At 31.6% G+C, this 19297-nt stretch overlaps 1 protein-coding gene and 1 long non-coding RNA gene across 21 annotated transcripts in view; one reads left to right on the top strand and one right to left on the bottom strand.

Moving 5' to 3' along the window:
• The window catches only part of LOC148614001 (uncharacterized), a 163510-nt gene extending 155272 nt beyond the window's left edge, over nucleotides 1-8238 (top strand). For 4 of the 17 annotated variants that reach the window (XM_088587745.1, XM_088587748.1, XM_088587746.1 and 1 more), the window contains 9 exons: nucleotides 30-208; nucleotides 749-887; nucleotides 2483-2581; nucleotides 3062-3424; nucleotides 4167-4300; nucleotides 4728-5024; nucleotides 5327-6024; nucleotides 6560-6650; nucleotides 6997-8238. In XM_088587745.1, the coding sequence (XP_088443871.1) occupies nucleotides 869-887; nucleotides 2483-2581; nucleotides 3062-3258 (315 nt within the window). In that variant the 5' untranslated portion in view covers nucleotides 30-208; nucleotides 749-868 and the 3' untranslated portion in view covers nucleotides 3259-3424; nucleotides 4167-4300; nucleotides 4728-5024; ... (1 more) ...; nucleotides 6560-6650; nucleotides 6997-8238. Of the gene's footprint in view, nucleotides 1-29; nucleotides 209-748; nucleotides 888-2482; nucleotides 2582-3061; nucleotides 3425-3624; nucleotides 3792-4166; nucleotides 4301-4727; nucleotides 5025-5326; nucleotides 6025-6559; nucleotides 6651-6996 lie in introns of those variants that run through there. The other 13 variants (XM_088587754.1, XM_088587751.1, XM_088587752.1 and 10 more) reach the window with 13 other exon arrangements.
• Nucleotides 8239-9669: 1431 nt separating this feature from the next.
• Nucleotides 9670-18889, bottom strand: LOC148614000 (uncharacterized). 4 transcript variants are annotated; one of them, XR_015923537.1, is made up of 8 exons: nucleotides 18655-18889; nucleotides 17964-18008; nucleotides 17498-17560; nucleotides 16540-16621; nucleotides 16077-16175; nucleotides 15653-15772; nucleotides 15311-15394; nucleotides 13065-13172 (listed from the first exon to the last, which is right to left on the bottom strand). It is a non-coding gene; the product is annotated as an uncharacterized LOC148614000 (long non-coding RNA). The 4 variants fall into 4 exon arrangements; XR_015923538.1 differs by lacking the exon at nucleotides 13065-13172 and adding an exon at nucleotides 13724-13760; XR_015923541.1 differs by lacking the exons at nucleotides 15653-15772; nucleotides 16077-16175; nucleotides 16540-16621; ... (1 more) ...; nucleotides 17964-18008; nucleotides 18655-18889 and adding exons at nucleotides 9670-11015; nucleotides 11856-11933; nucleotides 12237-12335 and having other exon boundaries at nucleotides 13064-13172; nucleotides 15311-15393.
• Nucleotides 18890-19297: the final 408 nt, after the last annotated feature.

The following is a 19297-nucleotide window of genomic DNA, read 5'->3' as shown; positions in this document are numbered from 1 at the left end:
GGGTGCTGTTATGCTTTTGTTCTTTTCAGGGTGAAGAAGATGGAGAGGATCTTGAATTTACTTTGGAATGTCAAATAGATCTTGAAAATGGGGAAACATACCTTAATTTGTTGAAAGAAAACCATGGTATTTTCTGTACAGACAATTGGTATAAGACCTTTCTATTACAAGACTTTGACAGTAAAAGGTTAAAAGGTCACAGCTAAAAGTAAGGTCAAAATGATACTTCTGTTTTATGTTATCCTACATATTCTATTTTATTACTACTTACTTATTTTTTCAAAGTACAATGTGCTACTTCATTATTTTGGCTGAAACCAAACAAAAAATTCAATCAAGCCACTTAAGCTAGTCTATAAAAAAAACAGTATAACTCTCTTCCCTATTTTTTTATTCAATAGATCCTTAAGAATTTATTATCGTAATTTGAGGATATGATGTGAATGTCCATGTCATTGAAAACCATGCAATACACTTTAAACTCAAATCAGCTAAGCTTAATACTTATATGTTTATACCATTTAATGATCAAATATCAGAGGTGTGAAGTGTTTAATTACCTATATGAAACTATATATTGGTTTAAATTTGAATTGAAATATTTCAGAAATGGTAAGAACATAAGTATAATAATAATTTAAAAAAAAAAAAACAGATTTACTTTCATGTCAATATTGCTCAATATGATAAAAATATAGTTTCAGTTTTGAAATTTCAAGTTTTTACTTATTGGAAATTTGCTTTTCAGCCAAAACAGTTCTTATTTGTCTCAAGGAGATCAATGTTGTTCCATGGTGACTGGCAGTGGGTTTAGGTATGCTCATGCAATGTTGCTGGTATGGAACTGATAGAATGTTGAGGACAACAAATGGAAGCTTCATATGCAGGTTTGTTTATATAATAATATATCATAGTATTTGCATCTGACATAAGATATTTCAGTATCATCAGTAATTTACAGCACTGTGTAAAGACATTATTATTAGCACAGTGTAGTTATAGATATGAACTGCCTTAGCATGCACTAGCTATACATACATTGGACAGATATAAATTTTCTCAAATAGGTAGTTTTTTGTATTTCCTCTCTGTTGCCTCATAAAATTCTATTTTTAGCACAATTTCAACTGTGATTTTATGATCCAATCAAGTTATTCACGAATTTAAGTCATCATTTCACAGTTATATTTATATAGCATTGGTTTCTGGGGAGTTCATTGACAGCATAAATGATATTTTCTAAATTTATCATATTTCAAGATCGTTAATATTTCCGACATGCAAACTATAAAATAGAGTGACACCCGTGTATTGACCAAATTACCCACATTGATAAAAAACTTTTTATGTCATTTTGACACAAAGTTAACAAGTAAAGTAAATTTTGTTCCAGCATTTGAACTTTACTGACTTTTACTTTGTGCATTAAAGTCATTCTTTAGTGGTCAAGAGATCGACATTTTCTCATCATGCATGATTAGTGTAACTGGCGAATTAGGTGATTGTTTACTCAAAATTTTTACACCTGTTGCATATTGTAATTAGTTTGGGGTAATAAAATTGTCACTTTTACCAATTGATACAGTTCTTCATGTATTTTGTACTTTCAAAGATTTCAGGTGATGTATTGAGACCAGATTATTTTTGTCATTCTGAAAAGTCTTCCATCAATGACGAAAATGACAAGCGCTAGAAAAATCACAGACCCTTTAAATTTGCCCCATTGCAGGTCCGGGTGTCAACAGAATAGGCGTGCAGCAGTGCAAAGCTTGTCGTATAAGGCGACTAAATAGTGCTCAGGAACCGCCGGCTAGGCACTCTGCCCACAGAGCAACTGGGATGTGTGCCTCAGGTGGTGGAATGGTGTACCCGTGGCATGTTACATGTTGGGGTTGTCAGGCTTTAATACGGAAAAGCTGACCACCAACCATAGTGGTGCACCGTGTTGGGAAAGATGTCGTGTTAAAGAACCCTGCTGTGGTATTTGATAGGAGTAGGAACCTTTGTGCTCCGCCACAAGGGGCTAAATTGCCCGACCTTACCCATCCCCCCTTTTTCTAGTGGCAATCAAAATTTGTCGACCCTATTGTCCTTGTGTCCCATCCTTTTTTTTTCATTTCATCATCATTTCATGTTCATTTTATCATCCATTTCATGTTCATTGTCTGAATATAACTGAAATATTGCTGCTCGGACGTTAAACCCCAACAAACAACAAACAAGCAAAGACCCTTTAAATTTGTCAAAGTTTATTTGCTTGAGGAACATTTATTACACACAGATATCACAGATCTTATCAGAACGTATACTGGTGTCAATAAAGCTGGACGACCAGACAGTATACCCATAGATTTTAGTCTTATTACCTATATTTCGATATAATTTATATAATATATATAATATATGATTTTTTTTTAGATATTAAATCGATATTTGTACATGTTGTACTTATATTTCGATATGATTAATGATTTTTTTTTAGATTTTAAATCAAGAATACCAGGTTGTTTACACACAGATGTAGTGTCCACATTATTAGCGCAGTTTGATGCTCAAAATATGATAAGTCCTTCTAACACAGGTAACATTACTTTGTTTGTAAATTCCCATAAGTTAGTGTAAAAAAAATTATGTCTTCACTAAAGGAAAGGACATTTGAATCCACCAAATTATTTTTTTTTTCCATTTACAGAAATTGTACTCAGAAAATTGGTACATGTATCTGCTATTGAGCAATAATACTGCTACAGTATTACCTGATATTGAGTTAAAATACTGTTTTTGAAATAAAAGTGTGACATGAAAAGGGCCAAGCAAATAATAAGTAGTCTATTGTAATGTAGATGCATGTTTATCCAACATGGTATATTTCAGCAGACAACTTACTATGTACACATCACCATAGGTTCTGTCAGTACATGTAGTAATGTAGTAGCAATTTATATCTATTAACATTATATTGTAAACAATCACACTTAAGTTACCCCGGATAAATCCATTTTTATGAATAACTGAGTACTAACCAATACATTAAAATTTATTTTACTTTCATTGTTTATAGAAGAAATGGAAGATGAATCCATCATTAGTGAAGGGAACATCCAAGATAGGGTAGAAGAAGTGAGTTGTTTTCATACATGTATAAATGATTACCGACATCATAATGAAAATGACAGTCATGATAACAGTAGCAAATCATACCACCAACACTGCTACTCCTCAAAAAGGATTCCATTTCATTCTAGTCCTATAATGTAAGACACTTACAAGAGAGATCTAACAAATCGATTTGTGTTTGAGGAGGATGTTATTTCTTTAACACCAGAAGCAGATGTTTGTGATGTTTGTCATCAAGATCTTGTTATAACTGATGAAAAAAGGTGTACTTGTTTATTTGTGATGAACAAAATTTTAAAAGCAAATGGTAGGTCATTTATATTTTAAAGATCCATAACATGGATGCCAACCATTCCTTTCCCTAGTAAATTATATGATCTTCGTTGGCCAATGTGTTCTCCACCTAAATAAGGAACATAGAAAAATGTTTACATATTTAGAAATCGTTATAGGTGTTTGAAATGGTGTCCACAGCTGTATTTTTTAATTTGTTTTTAAAATTTTCAGGTCGTGTAGGTGCTTTATTACAAGGCATTAAGATGCTCTAATGTAAGAGCAGAAATGAGTCTGATTCAGCTTTCTCATGGGTCATGGACCTACAAATATAAAAAAAAGTATGTGTACACAGTATTGTTGTGATTTTTGAAATGAAGAATACATGTTTTAAAAAAATGGTATGTTCTATGAATCAAACGTCAATACCCTTTGGAGACATGTTTTGAGATTGGAAACAATTGTTCAATACAATGATTACATAAACTTCTCATAAATTACTGAAAAATCACTGGTTTTTCACTGATTGGATCAAAAAGGGCATTGGTGTCTATGCCATTGTATTAAACCTTTTAAAATCTAAAACTAATAGTCTTTTAGTACTAAGAGATCTTTCTGTGTTCCAACTTTCACCAATGTTGGAATAAATGCTGTTGTTTTTTCTTTCAATAAGCAAAACAAATGGTAGCTGCAGTATGCTTGATCTTGAAACTTTTTTGAACATATGAAACTTACCATTAAAAACCTTTATTGATATGCATCTTCTCTTTTTTCAGTCCATGTGAAGCAATGCAATGAATGTTCAAAAAAGTTTTACTCTGATGACATTGAACAATGTTTTAAATGTGGGAAAGAATGTGATATGCCATGAAATTCTAAGAAGATTTATGTCCTATTTTCTATCTGGAAAGTAAGTTTTCTGCCATGATATGTGAGCAGATGATCGAAAATATTGTTATGGTTTTAAAATAAGACACACATTTCTATCATGATGTAAACAAATAATGAGCAGCAATCACTTAAATTGTTGGTAAATTGGTAGCTATAGGGTCATGTTTATATTTTTAGGTAAAAACAAATTAAAATGCAAATTTATTTTGATGTAAGTACATCAGACCAAGCACAGTTTCCCTGACTGATATATGTAATGTTTGACATACTTTCAATTGCTCAGATCTCAATGATATGAGTTTATACATAGGATTTCAATGTATGGTAATCAGAGTAACTAAATGCTGTCAATGAAAATTAGTCTTAGGTGATAATTTTTTGACTAGCTTGTTTTTTGTCTGTTCATTTACTTGCCTGCTCGTGAATCTTTTGGAATTTTTTTTCAGAACAACAATCTTTACAGAATATACTGTTTTGAAGAAAACATTTGAGAATTGTGGCTACCATGACTTCAGTAACAAGATGAGCTACCATGATTTCAAGGAAGCCTGGTATGCTTTCCTGGATTTATTAGAATTAGACTACAATACTACATTCCATTGTCCTGACTGTGGGCCACACCCAGACACTTTTGTTATGGATGCCACATCAGTTGCCTTCTGTAAAGAACTCCTGTCCTGGGAAAGTATGTTTTAAGATTCGTCAGATAGAACTGAACCTTATGACAAGCTTGATACTGCAAGGTAAATCTAATTATTCTTTCATCAATATCTTCTGTCTGTCATTCTGTACACTAGTCCAAAACATCCATTGTAGAGCAAGGATTGAACTGATATCGAAATTTGTATTGCATTTTGTTTTCAAAGACAATTTATCTATTATTGTACTGACTCCCTCAATTAAGTCTCTGTTGTCAAACTGTTTAGTCACACTACTTGTATCTTGATTAATTTCATTTTCTACTTCTTAAATTTGAAAAAAAGCTGTAAGTGAAGCCATGTTATGGTGTATATAGTCAATTTGATTTTTATGTTTTCTTTCATAGTGAAAGAAAGGACTCTTTTCTCAAAAGAAGTTATGAATTACCTTATGGATTTTGTGAAACCATTAAAGGGACTTTCAAAAGACCTGAAGGAAAAGTTATTTCATTTGGTGAAAATTGAAAATAATTGTGAAGAACTACTCACATTTCTTGGTGTTATATTTCATGATAGTGAATTGAGAGGCAACAAGTTGTTTTGTAATGATGTTTGGGGGGAATTAATCAAATGTTTTGCATCAGCATATCCATTTTGCAGTTTTTTACCACCTTCTGAAGAATACTTTAAATTTCTTAATGATGCTTTTTCAAAGGAAAGTGCTATTCTGCAAAATGATTCATTTGTGCAGAAGTTACAAACAACTGTGCCAGTGATTTTCAAGATGTTGTCAAAGTTGAAGGAAATATTTCCATTTAAAGAATTCAAAAACTGGTTGGCTTATTTTGAACAGAAGGTGTTTGACCCTTTTATCAATGATCCATGTCCCTCAGAAGATCCAGTTAATGGTGATGGCTTATCCTTCTTCCCTCATCTACCAACAGTAAGAAGACATGGACACTTTATAACAGACAAGAAAAGACCTGTCAAGGATGACTTGTGTAACAAACTATCTAAAGGCCATCCATCTCTTCTGCCAGGAGTCTTCACCTTATTTTGTCCACATGGGAAGGTTATTAAATGATGCTCAAGCTTTTATTCTTTTGTAAGTTGATTGTATTACGTCATATAATTTTTGGCCAAATTTCACTAGTGGAAATCGGGTTATATAATGTTGAATATTGGGCACTTTTCTTGGGAGCTGATAATCATAGCGTCTTGGTATTTGATATGCATCATTATGTAGGGGTCCCTTATCGTGGGATCCAATTTCAGATACTTCTTTTATTGAAAATAAAGGGTGTCAATGCATATTTATTATTTTTTTCTCACAGACTACATACAAAGAATGATATTGTTAAAATGAAGGCAACATATGTCTTCCCTCGGAAGCGTAATCAAGTTTATCTATATTACATGAATGGAAAGCAAAATTTTAATGTAGCTGCATACTTGCATTACATATCTGATATAAATAATTGAATAAATAAATAAACTTCAATGCATACAAACTTTGTCATCAAATATATAAGCTGATTAAAAATTAATCCAGAAAATAGCACCAAAGAACTCACTTTAAATCATACAAAATTTAGCATCGACCATACTATAAAGAATATTTCTTTTTAATTCCTTTACAGGAATTTGCTATGGATTCCAGGTGATGAAGTACATTGTACCATGAATCTATTGATGTGCCATTTACTCTGTTGAGAACTAGATTCACTAAAGGTATTATATCAGAATTAAGTATAATATAATGTTAATGCCTTGAAATGTAGTTCTCAATTTCATGAAGGGTTTTGTATATTCATTATATCTTAAATGTTGCTCTTGAATTTTAATTTCATACCATCAGAATCAAAATAAGAAAATTTTATTCAAAGTCAGAGAGTACATCAATTACAAACATATACTCTGTAGAGCTTTTAAACCCACTATATAATAACAAATAGCAACACATATTTGAAGCAAGCAGATAGCATATTTTTATATTGTAATAATAAAGTGGGTATATCATATAATCAAATTAAATTTCAATTAAATATTAAAAATTAAATGTGTTAATAATTTTCAGCCCCAAAATTGGTGATATATGACAATGCCTGCTCATTGCAAGCTTACTGTCCTTACTGTCTGAACAGAGATCCAACATTTTTCATCGATACACAGTTTAGAGTTGATGGGTTGCATTTTAAAAACCATAGAGATAATAATGTTTGTTTTATTACATAATAATTATATATTTTTATTTGTATGAAATTCTAGTCTTTTTATTGGTTAAAAATACTTCCAGTCATTAGTTTACCAGTCAATAAAGTCATTGGTACATGCATGGAGTAATTATAGAGTGTATGAATTTTCATTTAGTTAAATTTAATATTTAAAGTAATTAAATGTAAGGGAAAATGCTACTAACACAGTTTTCACTTGCCAAGTTTGAATTTCTTATTATAAGGTTTAAAGCTATCAAACAGTACATATATTAACCAAATAGGTACACGGCATAAAAGAGCATAAACAGTACACAATTTTGAACAGAGGAAAACAAACACAAGAAACTCTATGTATTAGTATGACTCAAGGGGAATGAATATTGATTGCAACTGATGAAAATATCATTCAGCTCTTATTGAATTAAACTTGTTTATTTAAAATTATCTTTCAGCTTGTTGACTGAGTTAAGAGTTGAAGAGCTATCCACAGTATGTGACATTGAATTCCCAAGTGGTAGAACAATCAAATTCTAGATTACAAAGGATTAAAGGCTCACTATCATATATGACTCAAGCAAATTTTGTTAAACATTGTAAATTTTATTTATGGGGTCAAAATGATGTCATTCTAAGATGTCTGTTTAGATATAGACATATGTGTAATGTGGTCTAATTGCTTCATTATTGAAATGATTTGGAAAAATATGAAACCTTCAAAACTTAAGTTGCGCTAGGTATTGTTATTTTGCAACTCACAAAGTTTCTTGTCTATTTTTTTTTCAAACTTTGCACCATAGTTGTATACATACTGAAAAAAACATTTCAAAATAGATGTCAGCATACACAACTATGTTAACATTTATTACCTATATTTTGTTGGTTCAACTTAGCAATTTTTTTTTCATAAATTATACTGCCAGTCACATATTTTGTGTAATTTGGATCTTTTAAATTATTCATCCACTATTATTAAAACATTGATGCTAAACCTTTTCAAGTAATGCATCACCTGTTGCCAAAACATGAAAATTCTGTGTTAACATCTACATACTCATTGAAATAGCACCAGAATGATTTCCTAAATATAAGCTGTGATCTCTGGATTTATTTTTTTCTTTCTTGGCCTAAAGAATCCCTGAATCATCTTTATACAAGTGTTAATGGAAAAATAGTATTTTACAGATATTGACCCATCAAGCCTTATGTAAGAGTAATCAAGGGAACCAAGGTTATAGCGGTAATCAAAAGAATGTAATCTAGGGACAAAGACCAGACATGGAAAACAGACATACACAACAAAGAACATAAAGTAACTAAAATCATACATACAAAGTAACAAAAGTAAATGAGCAACTTGGACTCCACTAAAAACTGGGAGCATGGACCAGGTGCACCGGAAGGGTAAGCGTCCTCTGCTTTTTTTTTTATCCAATCAGAGATGAATACCACTTGTACACGAGGTCCATGGAAGATAGAAAATGGTCCAAATATAAATCTGTTCTATGTGACAAATTTTATCAAATCAAACAGAGATGAATACCAGTTATACACTAGGTACTTGGATGGTAGAAAATGGTCCAAATATAATTCTGTTCTATGTGACAAATTTTGTCAAATCAAACAGAGATGAATACCAATTATACACGAGGTTCATTGAAGATGGAAAAAATGGTCCAAATATAATTCTGTTCTATGTGACAAATTTTATCAAGTCAAACAGAGATGAATACCACTTATACACAAAGTCCATGAGTGATAGAAAATGGTCCAAATATAATTCTGTTATATGTGACAAATTTTATCAAATCAAACGAGATGAATACCACTTATACATGAGGTCCATGGATGATAAAAAATGGTCCAAATATAAGTTTGTTCTACTGTTACTCGTGTAAAACATGATCCTCAGATAAAAATTAAAGTGGTTTGATACTGTTAATCGTGTAAAACACATGAATTTCGGTTGCGTTGACCGATTAATCATATAAAACATGACCCTCAGATAAAAATTAAGGTGGTTTGATACTGTTACTGGTGTAAAACATGATCTCCAGATAAAAATTAACGTGGTTTGATATTGTTACTCTTGTAAAACATGATCCTCAGATAAAAATTAAGATGGTTTCATACTGTTACTGCTTTAAAATATGTGAATATCGGTTGTGTTGACCAATTAATCATATAAAACATTATCTCCAGATGAAAATTAAGGTGGTTTGATACTGTTACTTGTGTAAAACATGAGAATTTTGGTCACCAAAATGTCTCTGGTATGTGAGTGGGGTTGGGGAAAAGTTTGAGGTTGGATGTGGGTATATTGTGTCCAAGAGCCACTGTAGTTTAATTATAGTTTTGTATCAGAGCTCACATGACTCAATACAGCAACTACATGCATACCTTAGGTTTACTTTTTCACAATAAATACAGGAAAGGAAGACACTGTCCACTGAATATACTAAAGTCCAAAATGTGTGGATGGTCAAAGATACACAAATGGGAAAATTTTAATGCTCCTATTAGCTAAAGGCAATGAATACAATAACAATCATATTTTTATTCTCATACAATATTGATACACAGAAATTAACAAAAATAATAAAGCACACCAGTAGCATTTGTGAACAATTGATACACTAACTTAAACATATTTTTCAAATACAAAATAACCTTTGGTATTGAATTGACATTGAAAGTAATGACATTAGCATTGTGACAATATATAGGTAGTACAGTTCTTATGGCAGTTTCTAAAAGAAAAACAAAAAAAACCAACACAAAAACATGTGTATATAACGAAATTAATCAGCAATATCAGCTGAATAACACAGGGTACAATATCATTGGTTTCTTGGTTCATTTTGTCACCTGCAAATTCCATTACAGTATTATGAATCTTTCACCTGGGTTCCTGAACTCTAACATTAGTATATTTTTATACAAAATTACCATGTGTACATGTCATCATGCTGAAAAGACCTTGTTATGATACTGAATGTATATTTCCTTAAGATTCTTTAGTTTTCAAGTTACATGTATTAACTGTCAAAAAAAATTAAATAAAATAACTGTGCATGACACTTTCAATAGCAATGACTCCAACATCAGTTGACAGATCATCACGAAAACTTGCACAATTTATAATTACAATGATTAACTATTTCCTTTAGTTTCAATGATGATAGTTTCCAAAAACAAAAAGTTAAAAAAAAAACTTTGAATGGCAAGTGATGACAACAAATTTCAACACTGATGTCCATAATACAGTCAAACCTGCTCTACCAATCACCTCAAATCAACTGTCAGCTTTACTTAACAGTCATTTCAGAACCTGTCCAACTATTTTCTCTATTTATTTTAACTCAAACCAGTGGTCCCTTTCCTAACACTGCCAACGGTGACTTCTTATACAAGCCATTTTGTAAACATCCGGTTTATCACTTGACCCGATAACAGAACCGTGTCACGTGATTTAATTATATTTAGAACATGTAAATATAGATAATTAGGTTGCCTAAGGGATTAAATCGGTATTGTAATGAAAACAAAATTAAAGACTCGAAAGTAAATGTGAAATTTACTCACTGGTCGTAAAAACATCAGTCTTCAGTTTTATTATGCAAGTTTGAGTAGTCAAAGGAGGTGACTGCTTAATACAGGTTTGACTGTATTCAAGATGTCTGAGACTAATTAATTCAGTTGATATGTAAAGATATGTAAAAAAAAATTAACTACAGAATGTACATTAATTCAGTTGTGAAAGATATGTAAAAATATTTTAAGTACAGAATGTACATAGCCATGGTTGTGAAAAATAGAAGTTTTCATTTATACCCATACATATAAAATGAACCCAGTATATGCCACAACTGTCACACCCAACCTGAAAGTAGAAAACAACATTAGATGTAATACTAGATTTCAACTTTGTCTTTTTTCATGCACATTCACACCAATTTATTCCACTGACATATCATACCACCCCCCTTCCCCAGGAAAGGGGCCACAATTTCAAAATGAACTTAAGATGCAAAGTCAAAGACTTAACTGCTTACAAACCAATCATATGCAGTTATTCCTAATGTGCGCAAATAAGAAAACTTAGAATTTAATTCAAACAATTTTCTTGAAGTCACTGGAGCATGACAAGGAAAGGAAAGGGGATGCATATTTCAATATGGTATTGAGATGTACATTCACAAATGTATCTGCATAAAAATTAGCATCATTGTATTGCAAACAAGTCTTTAAATAACGAGCTAATCACAAAACTTAACATCTGCAACAAACAATGTTTGAAAGTCAGTGGACCATGTCTGTGGGACAGGAGTCATATGATGAATCTCTTTTTGTTTTATCAAGATGCTGAAGCAACTACCAACCAAATATAATTGACTTAAGATATGTTTTTCCTTAAAAAATCTGCTAATCATACAACTTGAAATATACATGATGCCCCTTCCTAGGAAGACAGAAAAGCAATTCCTGCGATTTTTAGGCAAGACAACAACAAAAAATTTTGTTACGAATGCATGGATTTCTACACAAATACCTCTAATCACATACCTTTCAAAGTGATAAAAGCTTGCTTTTGATGCTCATAAAAAATTCATTATGTTGCATGAATTTGTAAATATATGCATAAACAATTCATTAATTTACATATTATTTGTGCAAGTAATTAGATTACAATAAATATTGTACATAACATTAACAGTATTACCCAATTGACTTCCTTGCAGCCTTTTTTCTTTGGCTCTTCGTTGCAGCATATACAACAGTTTTAAAATAAATGTCTCATCTGAAATATGTTACACAGTTATTATGGAATTGTTTTAAAAGACACCTCCACCTCCATGTTTATTAATATACCAACATTTAAGCTTCAGAAGTAAGACTTAATCAAAATTGGTCAGAAGGTATCAATTTAGCACAATTAAACATGTTCTCAATTCCACAACTAAACTTTCAGGTCAAAGGTCAAGGTTACAAAAAATGTATATAACTCACCATCTAATTGTGATGGACCTATCTCACCAAAAAAAAAAATGTCCGCGTCTTGGGGGTAAATTATAATGCATTACATTTCATTCGTGAAATATACCTTGATTTTCTAATATTTTCTCCAGGATTTGAAGTCTGTACTGCAAGACAGATTCAGTAGTTGACTGGAACTGGAGGCTGTGTCTAGACATGTATCTTTCTGCAAACTAAAAGAAAATCAAATCATTTTATTTGAAGATTTAATTCATGGACAACAAGGAACCTTAGGGAGCACTATCACATACCTCACACACCAACATATTAGACCTATTTCTTTTCAGTCTCTACCTGAAAAAAGTGATCTCCCTGAATCAATTTATCTGAAAATCCCATTCAATCTTATCATCATCACTAATTATTCAAAAAAAAAAATTGAAGAAAATCTTTTGAAAAAGGATAGTCCTCATCCAGGAGACAAGCATAATTAACTGAACTTTGGTAAAATACCCTTTCCCACTTCAAAATAAAATCCAAATTTCAGTGGATCAATAACCCTGGTAATTTACATAACCAAATATGCTGCCCTTGGTGCATACAAATTTTCATGAAATTTAGTTTCGTAGTTTCAGATGAGTTGCTCTTATAGGATGTGTGACGGATGGACAGGGCAAAGCAATATGTCTCCTCTCCAATTGGAAGGTGTGTGTGGGTGTGAACATAATTGAAACAATATCCAAACATTCTTTGGCAAAGCACTCACACTTTTAAGTTGTCAAATTCATATTGGTTCCCATTTTTTTAAATAAAATAAATATAAATATATATAAAACAGAAAAATATATAGACCATGCTTTTAAATGTCAGTGCGGGTGAAACAAAGATTGATGCGTCACACGTTATGACCCACCAGGTATAAGAGAAAATGTTTCTGATACAGTGCATACTAACCATCAGGCAATCCACTCCACATGAGATACCATCCTGTTGTTTGGGGTGTGGAAGTGTTGACACTTTCCATTTGCTTTGGTTAGTATCTCTCTTAAGTTTCAAATAGTTTCTGGAAAAAAGTTTTTATGAGTTAATATATTTTCAACTGATGTGACACAATATTCAAATTCAACAGGTACATAAACTGTAGCTACAAAACAGTGTTTTAAAAGCAATATTTCAATCCAAGTTTAAGTAGCAATATCATATCCTAAAAATACTTCATATTTCTTTACTTCTTGCATAACTAGAAAACAGATATTGTTGCAAAGGGCCCACTGAGTTATCGTATGTCATAAAAAGTGTAGATGGATGGATAGAGATGACTATAGGACCCTGGTTGTTAGTCAGTCTGACCCTTATTATGGTAATAGCACAAAGAAACGAAATAATGTGTGCTTAGGGTTTCTTGACAGTCTCTTTATATTTCAAAATGACTACCAAAAGTTTTTATGTCATTGTAGGTGAGCAGTGTAAAAGAATACAAATACTTCCCATTCAGGCAAGGATAAAAAGTAAACAAAATATAACGAAAAACTGAAGTATCCACTATCCTTAACATTATTACTTTTCATGAGCATGAAACCCTAGACACACACATCATTTCTTGGTTTAACTTACTTCCATGAAGACAGGATACCAAGTTCACCGAGTGGATCTACAACAAGAAGTTCTTGTAACTGGAATTTAAAAACTTGTAATAAAAAATACCAAGATTTCATTTTTCATGTTCTGAATTTTAGATTAATCTTTATTTCAGAATATTTAACAGCCAGACAAGTTGTTGAAACAAATACACTACAGCTAACGACCATTTTGACGATGCCACTCACCCACAGTGGCCAAATCAAGTTGTCCACGCTTTGCCCACCCTTAATGCCCACGGTGGACAGATGTTCACGTGCCTACCGTGTCAGGTGGACAGTACAGTGTCCACGCCTACGGTATCCGGTGGATGCGTGATAACCTGTTGATTGGATTTAATCCATAATTGGCAATTTTATTACAATGTTCAAACGGTTGACAAATAAAAGAACAATGTGTCAATCATTACCTTGACCGTGAGAATCAATTTTCTTTCACGTATTATTGGCCTCAAGCCAAAATTGTGACACCACCAGGTGTTTACTTAGGAATTAATATAATTAGGTTTTTATATGAATTAAATGCTTTAAACTCTTGTTTAACCTTGTAAACCTGGATTAATCGGAAACCAAAGTTAATGTAATTTTTAAAGAAATTCATAAGGCCTTAATTTTATCATTTCCAGTTGCTACATGTATCATGTAATAATATTTTAAACCTGCCCTGTCACCAGACTGTTACGAATTGTAAATTACAATGTTCAAGAAAATCGAGTATTGTATTTGCGAACTCCTTATTTTACTGGCAATCTATTTAACGCAGGTGTATTTTCTAAGTGAAAGAACGGATTTGAAGCAGACACGTGCAACTTTAACTTATGGTCTATAAATAACCAATTTCGATATCGTGTCTTTTCAACAAAATTTTGAGAGCGGAAAGCATCATTGGAAGATAATATATGATCCAGAATTATTGAACCACGTTCTTCATGAGTTTTCAATTGGCAACGGATTTAACCGCGTATTATCCGAGCACATGTAGCCAACTATAGTGATGGGTGAAAATTTCCCCTCTTAAGTTGAATATGCAGTTAGTTCTTTTAGATTTAGCGCACCATAGACAATTGAACGACGTATTTTTTCGTTTCTTTTTTTCTTCACTTAGTTCAACAATTTTGACTAAGATTAGTTCCGTTATTATATAATAACAGTAGCATACAAATTGTAAATTAAAATGTTCAAGAAAATCGAGTACTTGCGAACTACTCATTTTACACATTTCATACGTAATAATTCTAAAAAAAAGAACGAAGTATTTTAAACCGATAACTAAAAATCGAAAAATAGTGACAAAAAGTGCCATGTAAAAAAAAATTTACCATGCCCTTTTCTTACCCTATATTCAATACTAGAATAGTATAAGTGATCATTCTTTTTCAATAAATACCTTGCAAGATGTGGTAGTGTTTGTCATCATAACATACAGAAAATTTATTCATTGATCCATCCAACCAATATTTGACTTAACTATGGAGCAAAGACAAAAAGAGCTTAATTTTTCAAATGTGAATATTGGAATATAATAGGATTTTAACCCTTGAAATGTTATATCAATAATAATAACCTGCAGCTGAACTGTTTGCTGAGCAGAATCTAACCTCTTCTGGCCACCAGGAAGGCTGGTTCTCCTCTCAATAGGCATGTTTACCTAAAATAAAACCATTGAGGATTAGATAAGTAAACTTTATAATTGAAGCAATACATTATAATATTTCTGTTGGCCATAGGTGGAGTGCCCCTAAAATTGTTTCTTTTCTTCAGGACATTCGATATGATACAAAAGAAAATTTCATCAGACCTAACAAATTTTTACCACATAAAATGTAAACAAAATCATCCTCTTCTTCTATTGAAGCATTAAATTTCAAATAATGAACATCCATAAAGATAAATTTTGTGTTATGACCTTTAATTCCATCCTGCGCCAGCATGACTGGTAACAGAAAAACCATACTGTCCCAGGTATATTTGGAGGGATCATCATAAGGTAGCTCTAGCACCTCTTGATCAATGGATATATCAGGTTCTACAATAAATAATAAAAATTATTGCACTGAACACCAGAAATACAAATTTAGATATTTAATGAAGGAACTTTCTGACAAGAATAAAAAAAATCACATACCAGTTTTATTTCCAAGGAGAAAAAAAATTGAATGGAAGCAATCTTAAAAATTTGTGAAAACTAAAGCAGTCTGTAAATGGCTAATAACTTATACAATTCTTGTTGAAACCCACTTCCTGACAGTTTCATGACATTATAAATAAAAAGAGCATGGATATTAACAAAAGTAAACATGTTGTGACCCAGCTAAATAGTTTTAATATACCTTTTTGATGTTGAAGGGTAAAAGCTCTTTGGAGTGCTGTCTTTTTAAATTTAGAGATTACAACAGGATCCTTAAAGAACGGTTTCATATGGTCTGGCCCTAAAAATATTTGCAATTCTTTAAAAAAAAAAAACAAAGAAATTCATACAATCATTTGTGGTTTATGTTAAAAGTTATTATACAAAAACAGTATTTTACATTGAATAGAAAATGATACATCAAAACATACATAAAATATTTTTAGTTCCATCTTTCAGGTATATATTATTGAACAACCAACAAAGGAATGCTAAAAAACAAATTGTTCATGTACTAAAATAAAGAAAAATTCCCTCAAAAGTCAAGGTCAATTGTACATACAGCCTGCATAATTCTGCATGTTAATTGTTTGGGAAAACACTGCAATGTTATGAACTGCTTGGGATAATAAGAGTTTTACATAAACAACAAACTTAAAACATACCTTCTGTTACAATTTCCCCTTTCCTCAAATAGAACATGCAGAAATTTGTAGGTGATGCCTCATCATCATACCAATTTCTTGCCTTCAAAAAAATAAATTTCATTGGACGTATATGATAAAAAAAATGAATATCATAACAGAATCAGACAGAAAATGGGGAATAATCATGTCAACGAGACAACAGCCAGACCCCCCCAGAGAAACAATCAGCCAAATGCTTGAATAAGAAAATTTTTAATATATTTTATTTAATTTTACACTTTTATATTATCGTATCCACAATGACTCAAGCTACACTTGTATATACATAATGCAAGTGTGTAGTGCTTTGAATTACAATGTACCAATAATAAATATTTTAATATATATTTTGATAATCTCATTTTTGGTGCTGCACCTGCCACCTTTGAAAGACAAGAGGCACACGGTATAATACTTGGGTTCCGTTGTCCATCTACTTGTGTGGAATCAGGTTAACCTATAGGTTTTTCATGGACTTTGTATAAAAATTCACATAAATATGAGCATTGATCTAATTGACAACAAATCATGTGCATTTTTGCATTCAAAACATACTTGATGTCGAAAATTTTTATGTGTCATGACTTTTGGGATTTTACCACTGGTCTGTTTTAATAGCGTTTTCAGCAGCAGGAGTTCAAAATTTTTCAGAGAGATGAATGATCCAGGTCTCTTTGGATTTACAATTCAAATGTCCCTATTTGGAATAGAAAAGGGTCAGGTGTTAAAATTTCATTATCAGTATGGAAGGCCAGGACTTTTTGGTTTTAAACCATGAAGGTACACCTTTTGAAATGAAAGGTCCCGGACCCCAGATCTACACAATGAAGTCTAAGTCCAATGGTATTTGCCATTTATTTTGTTTTTTAACAGAATATCATTTCTAACATGTCAACTCTTCTTTAAATACAGGAAGCAACTGTAAAAATCAGTATACCTTTTTTACAATCAGCTCATATTGTCTTTCCAGACTTCTCTTTGTGCTCCTTGCTTGAACATCCTACAATCAGTAAAATTATTGCTATCATTCTTGATGTAATCTGATACTGATATTATTTAAAATGAATACAGCTGAAGCAGTCTTCTCCTAAAGCACCATGGATATATAATATTAGTTGTAATTGTAAAAGCATAATGTTATAAGATACATATTTCCCCCATAAATGTGATGCTATACTTTCAGGTCTATGATTTGCACTAGGACTAATAAATACTATTGAAGAAAAATAAGAGAGAGAAATGTTAACATAATTCATTACAGAAATCTTAAATCTAAAGAAAAAGGTTATTATTATTGCAATGATGGCCACATACACAATGTATGTGAATTACACTTAATTCAGTAAATCATAAATTTTATGAATGATGGCATGGCTTAAACAAATTAAATGGGCCAACATTACCTTTCCTTTGACTTGAGAAATGCCATTTTTCCCAGTTTCAATATTCTATAAATAAATGAATAAAATTCAGTATCAATAATTGAAAAAAAGTTTTTACAAGACATTGTTAGTCGCTCAAAAACTACAAAACATTGTATGTCAAAGAATTTACTTTTCAGAAAAGTTGCAAAAATTGACATACAACATTTTGGAGCAGCAACAATATATGATGTAACATAAGATGTATAATAGTATCATATGTATCTGTTTTATGTGATATAAAATATCTGTAAAACCGGTGGTAATACAGTATCACATGTATCTGTTCTATGTGATATAAAATGGTCATAAAACAGGTGGTAATACAGTATCAGGTGTATCTGTTCTATGTTATATAAATTGTTCATAAAACAGGTGGTAATAAGGTACATGTATCACATGTATTTGTTCTATGTAATATGAATTATCCATACCACAGGGGGTCATTTAGTATAAAATGTATCTGGAGTATAACATGTATCTGTTTTATGTGATATAAACTGCCCGTAGAACAGGTAAGAACGAAAAATAATTGTAAGGGAATCGTAGTACAGAACGACATGAATGAAATGGCAAGTTTTTGAAAGGAACCGTCGAGTAATTACAAAAATAAACGCAAAAAACCGCAAACAATCTGAGGTGACTTGGAGTATAGTTTAATACCCATTCTTACCTCCGAGATTGAAAAAATTCAAAATTAATTTTTCCTACGAGAATTTTGCATTGAATGTATTGTTTATCCGCCATCTTGTTTCTATGGATATTTTGAAATGTTCCCTATTATCTCACAATTGAAGAGCTGAAATACCATGATTTCCCGCCATATTTCTGCTCTTTACCTTTAGTAAAAGACAAAACCAGAAGTTCCGAATGAAAATGCTACAACTGGTACTTAATAAGCAAGAGTCTTACCACATAAAGTAATAAATTAGCAGGGAAGTCAGGGAAATGGGTAAGTTATCTGTCCATTTAGGTCTCAGTATCGTATTAATTTTCCCATAGACTTCTATAGTGAAGTGCATATTTTTAGGATTTTTTAAAAAATATGTAAATTGATTCAATAAAACTTTCACTTATGTAGCATTTCTAAGGACATGTGAAAAAATAATTTCCCGCAAAGAAAATAGGGCGAGTCCACGAAGATTGGACAGAAAAGTTGTCTTGAACTATAAATAGCCATTTTCCCTACTTTCACTTTCGTTTTGCACTCACCAAACCGACCTTTTCAGTGGAACATTTTTATGATATTATGTTAGATTTTCTTTTAAAAAAGTTCTTCATCTTACAGTGTGATGTTTGCTCTATTTTTTAAGTCA

The sequence above is a fragment of the Perna viridis genome, chromosome 6, assembly GCF_037379345.1.
Source record: "Perna viridis isolate PV_CMFRI_1.1 ecotype Kerala chromosome 6, ASM3737934v1, whole genome shotgun sequence".
In the NCBI taxonomy this organism is placed as follows: Eukaryota; Metazoa; Mollusca; class Bivalvia; order Mytilida; family Mytilidae; genus Perna; species Perna viridis.
The sequence above is the reverse complement of the archived record's forward strand: the minus strand, read 5'-3'. Positions and strand labels throughout refer to the sequence as shown.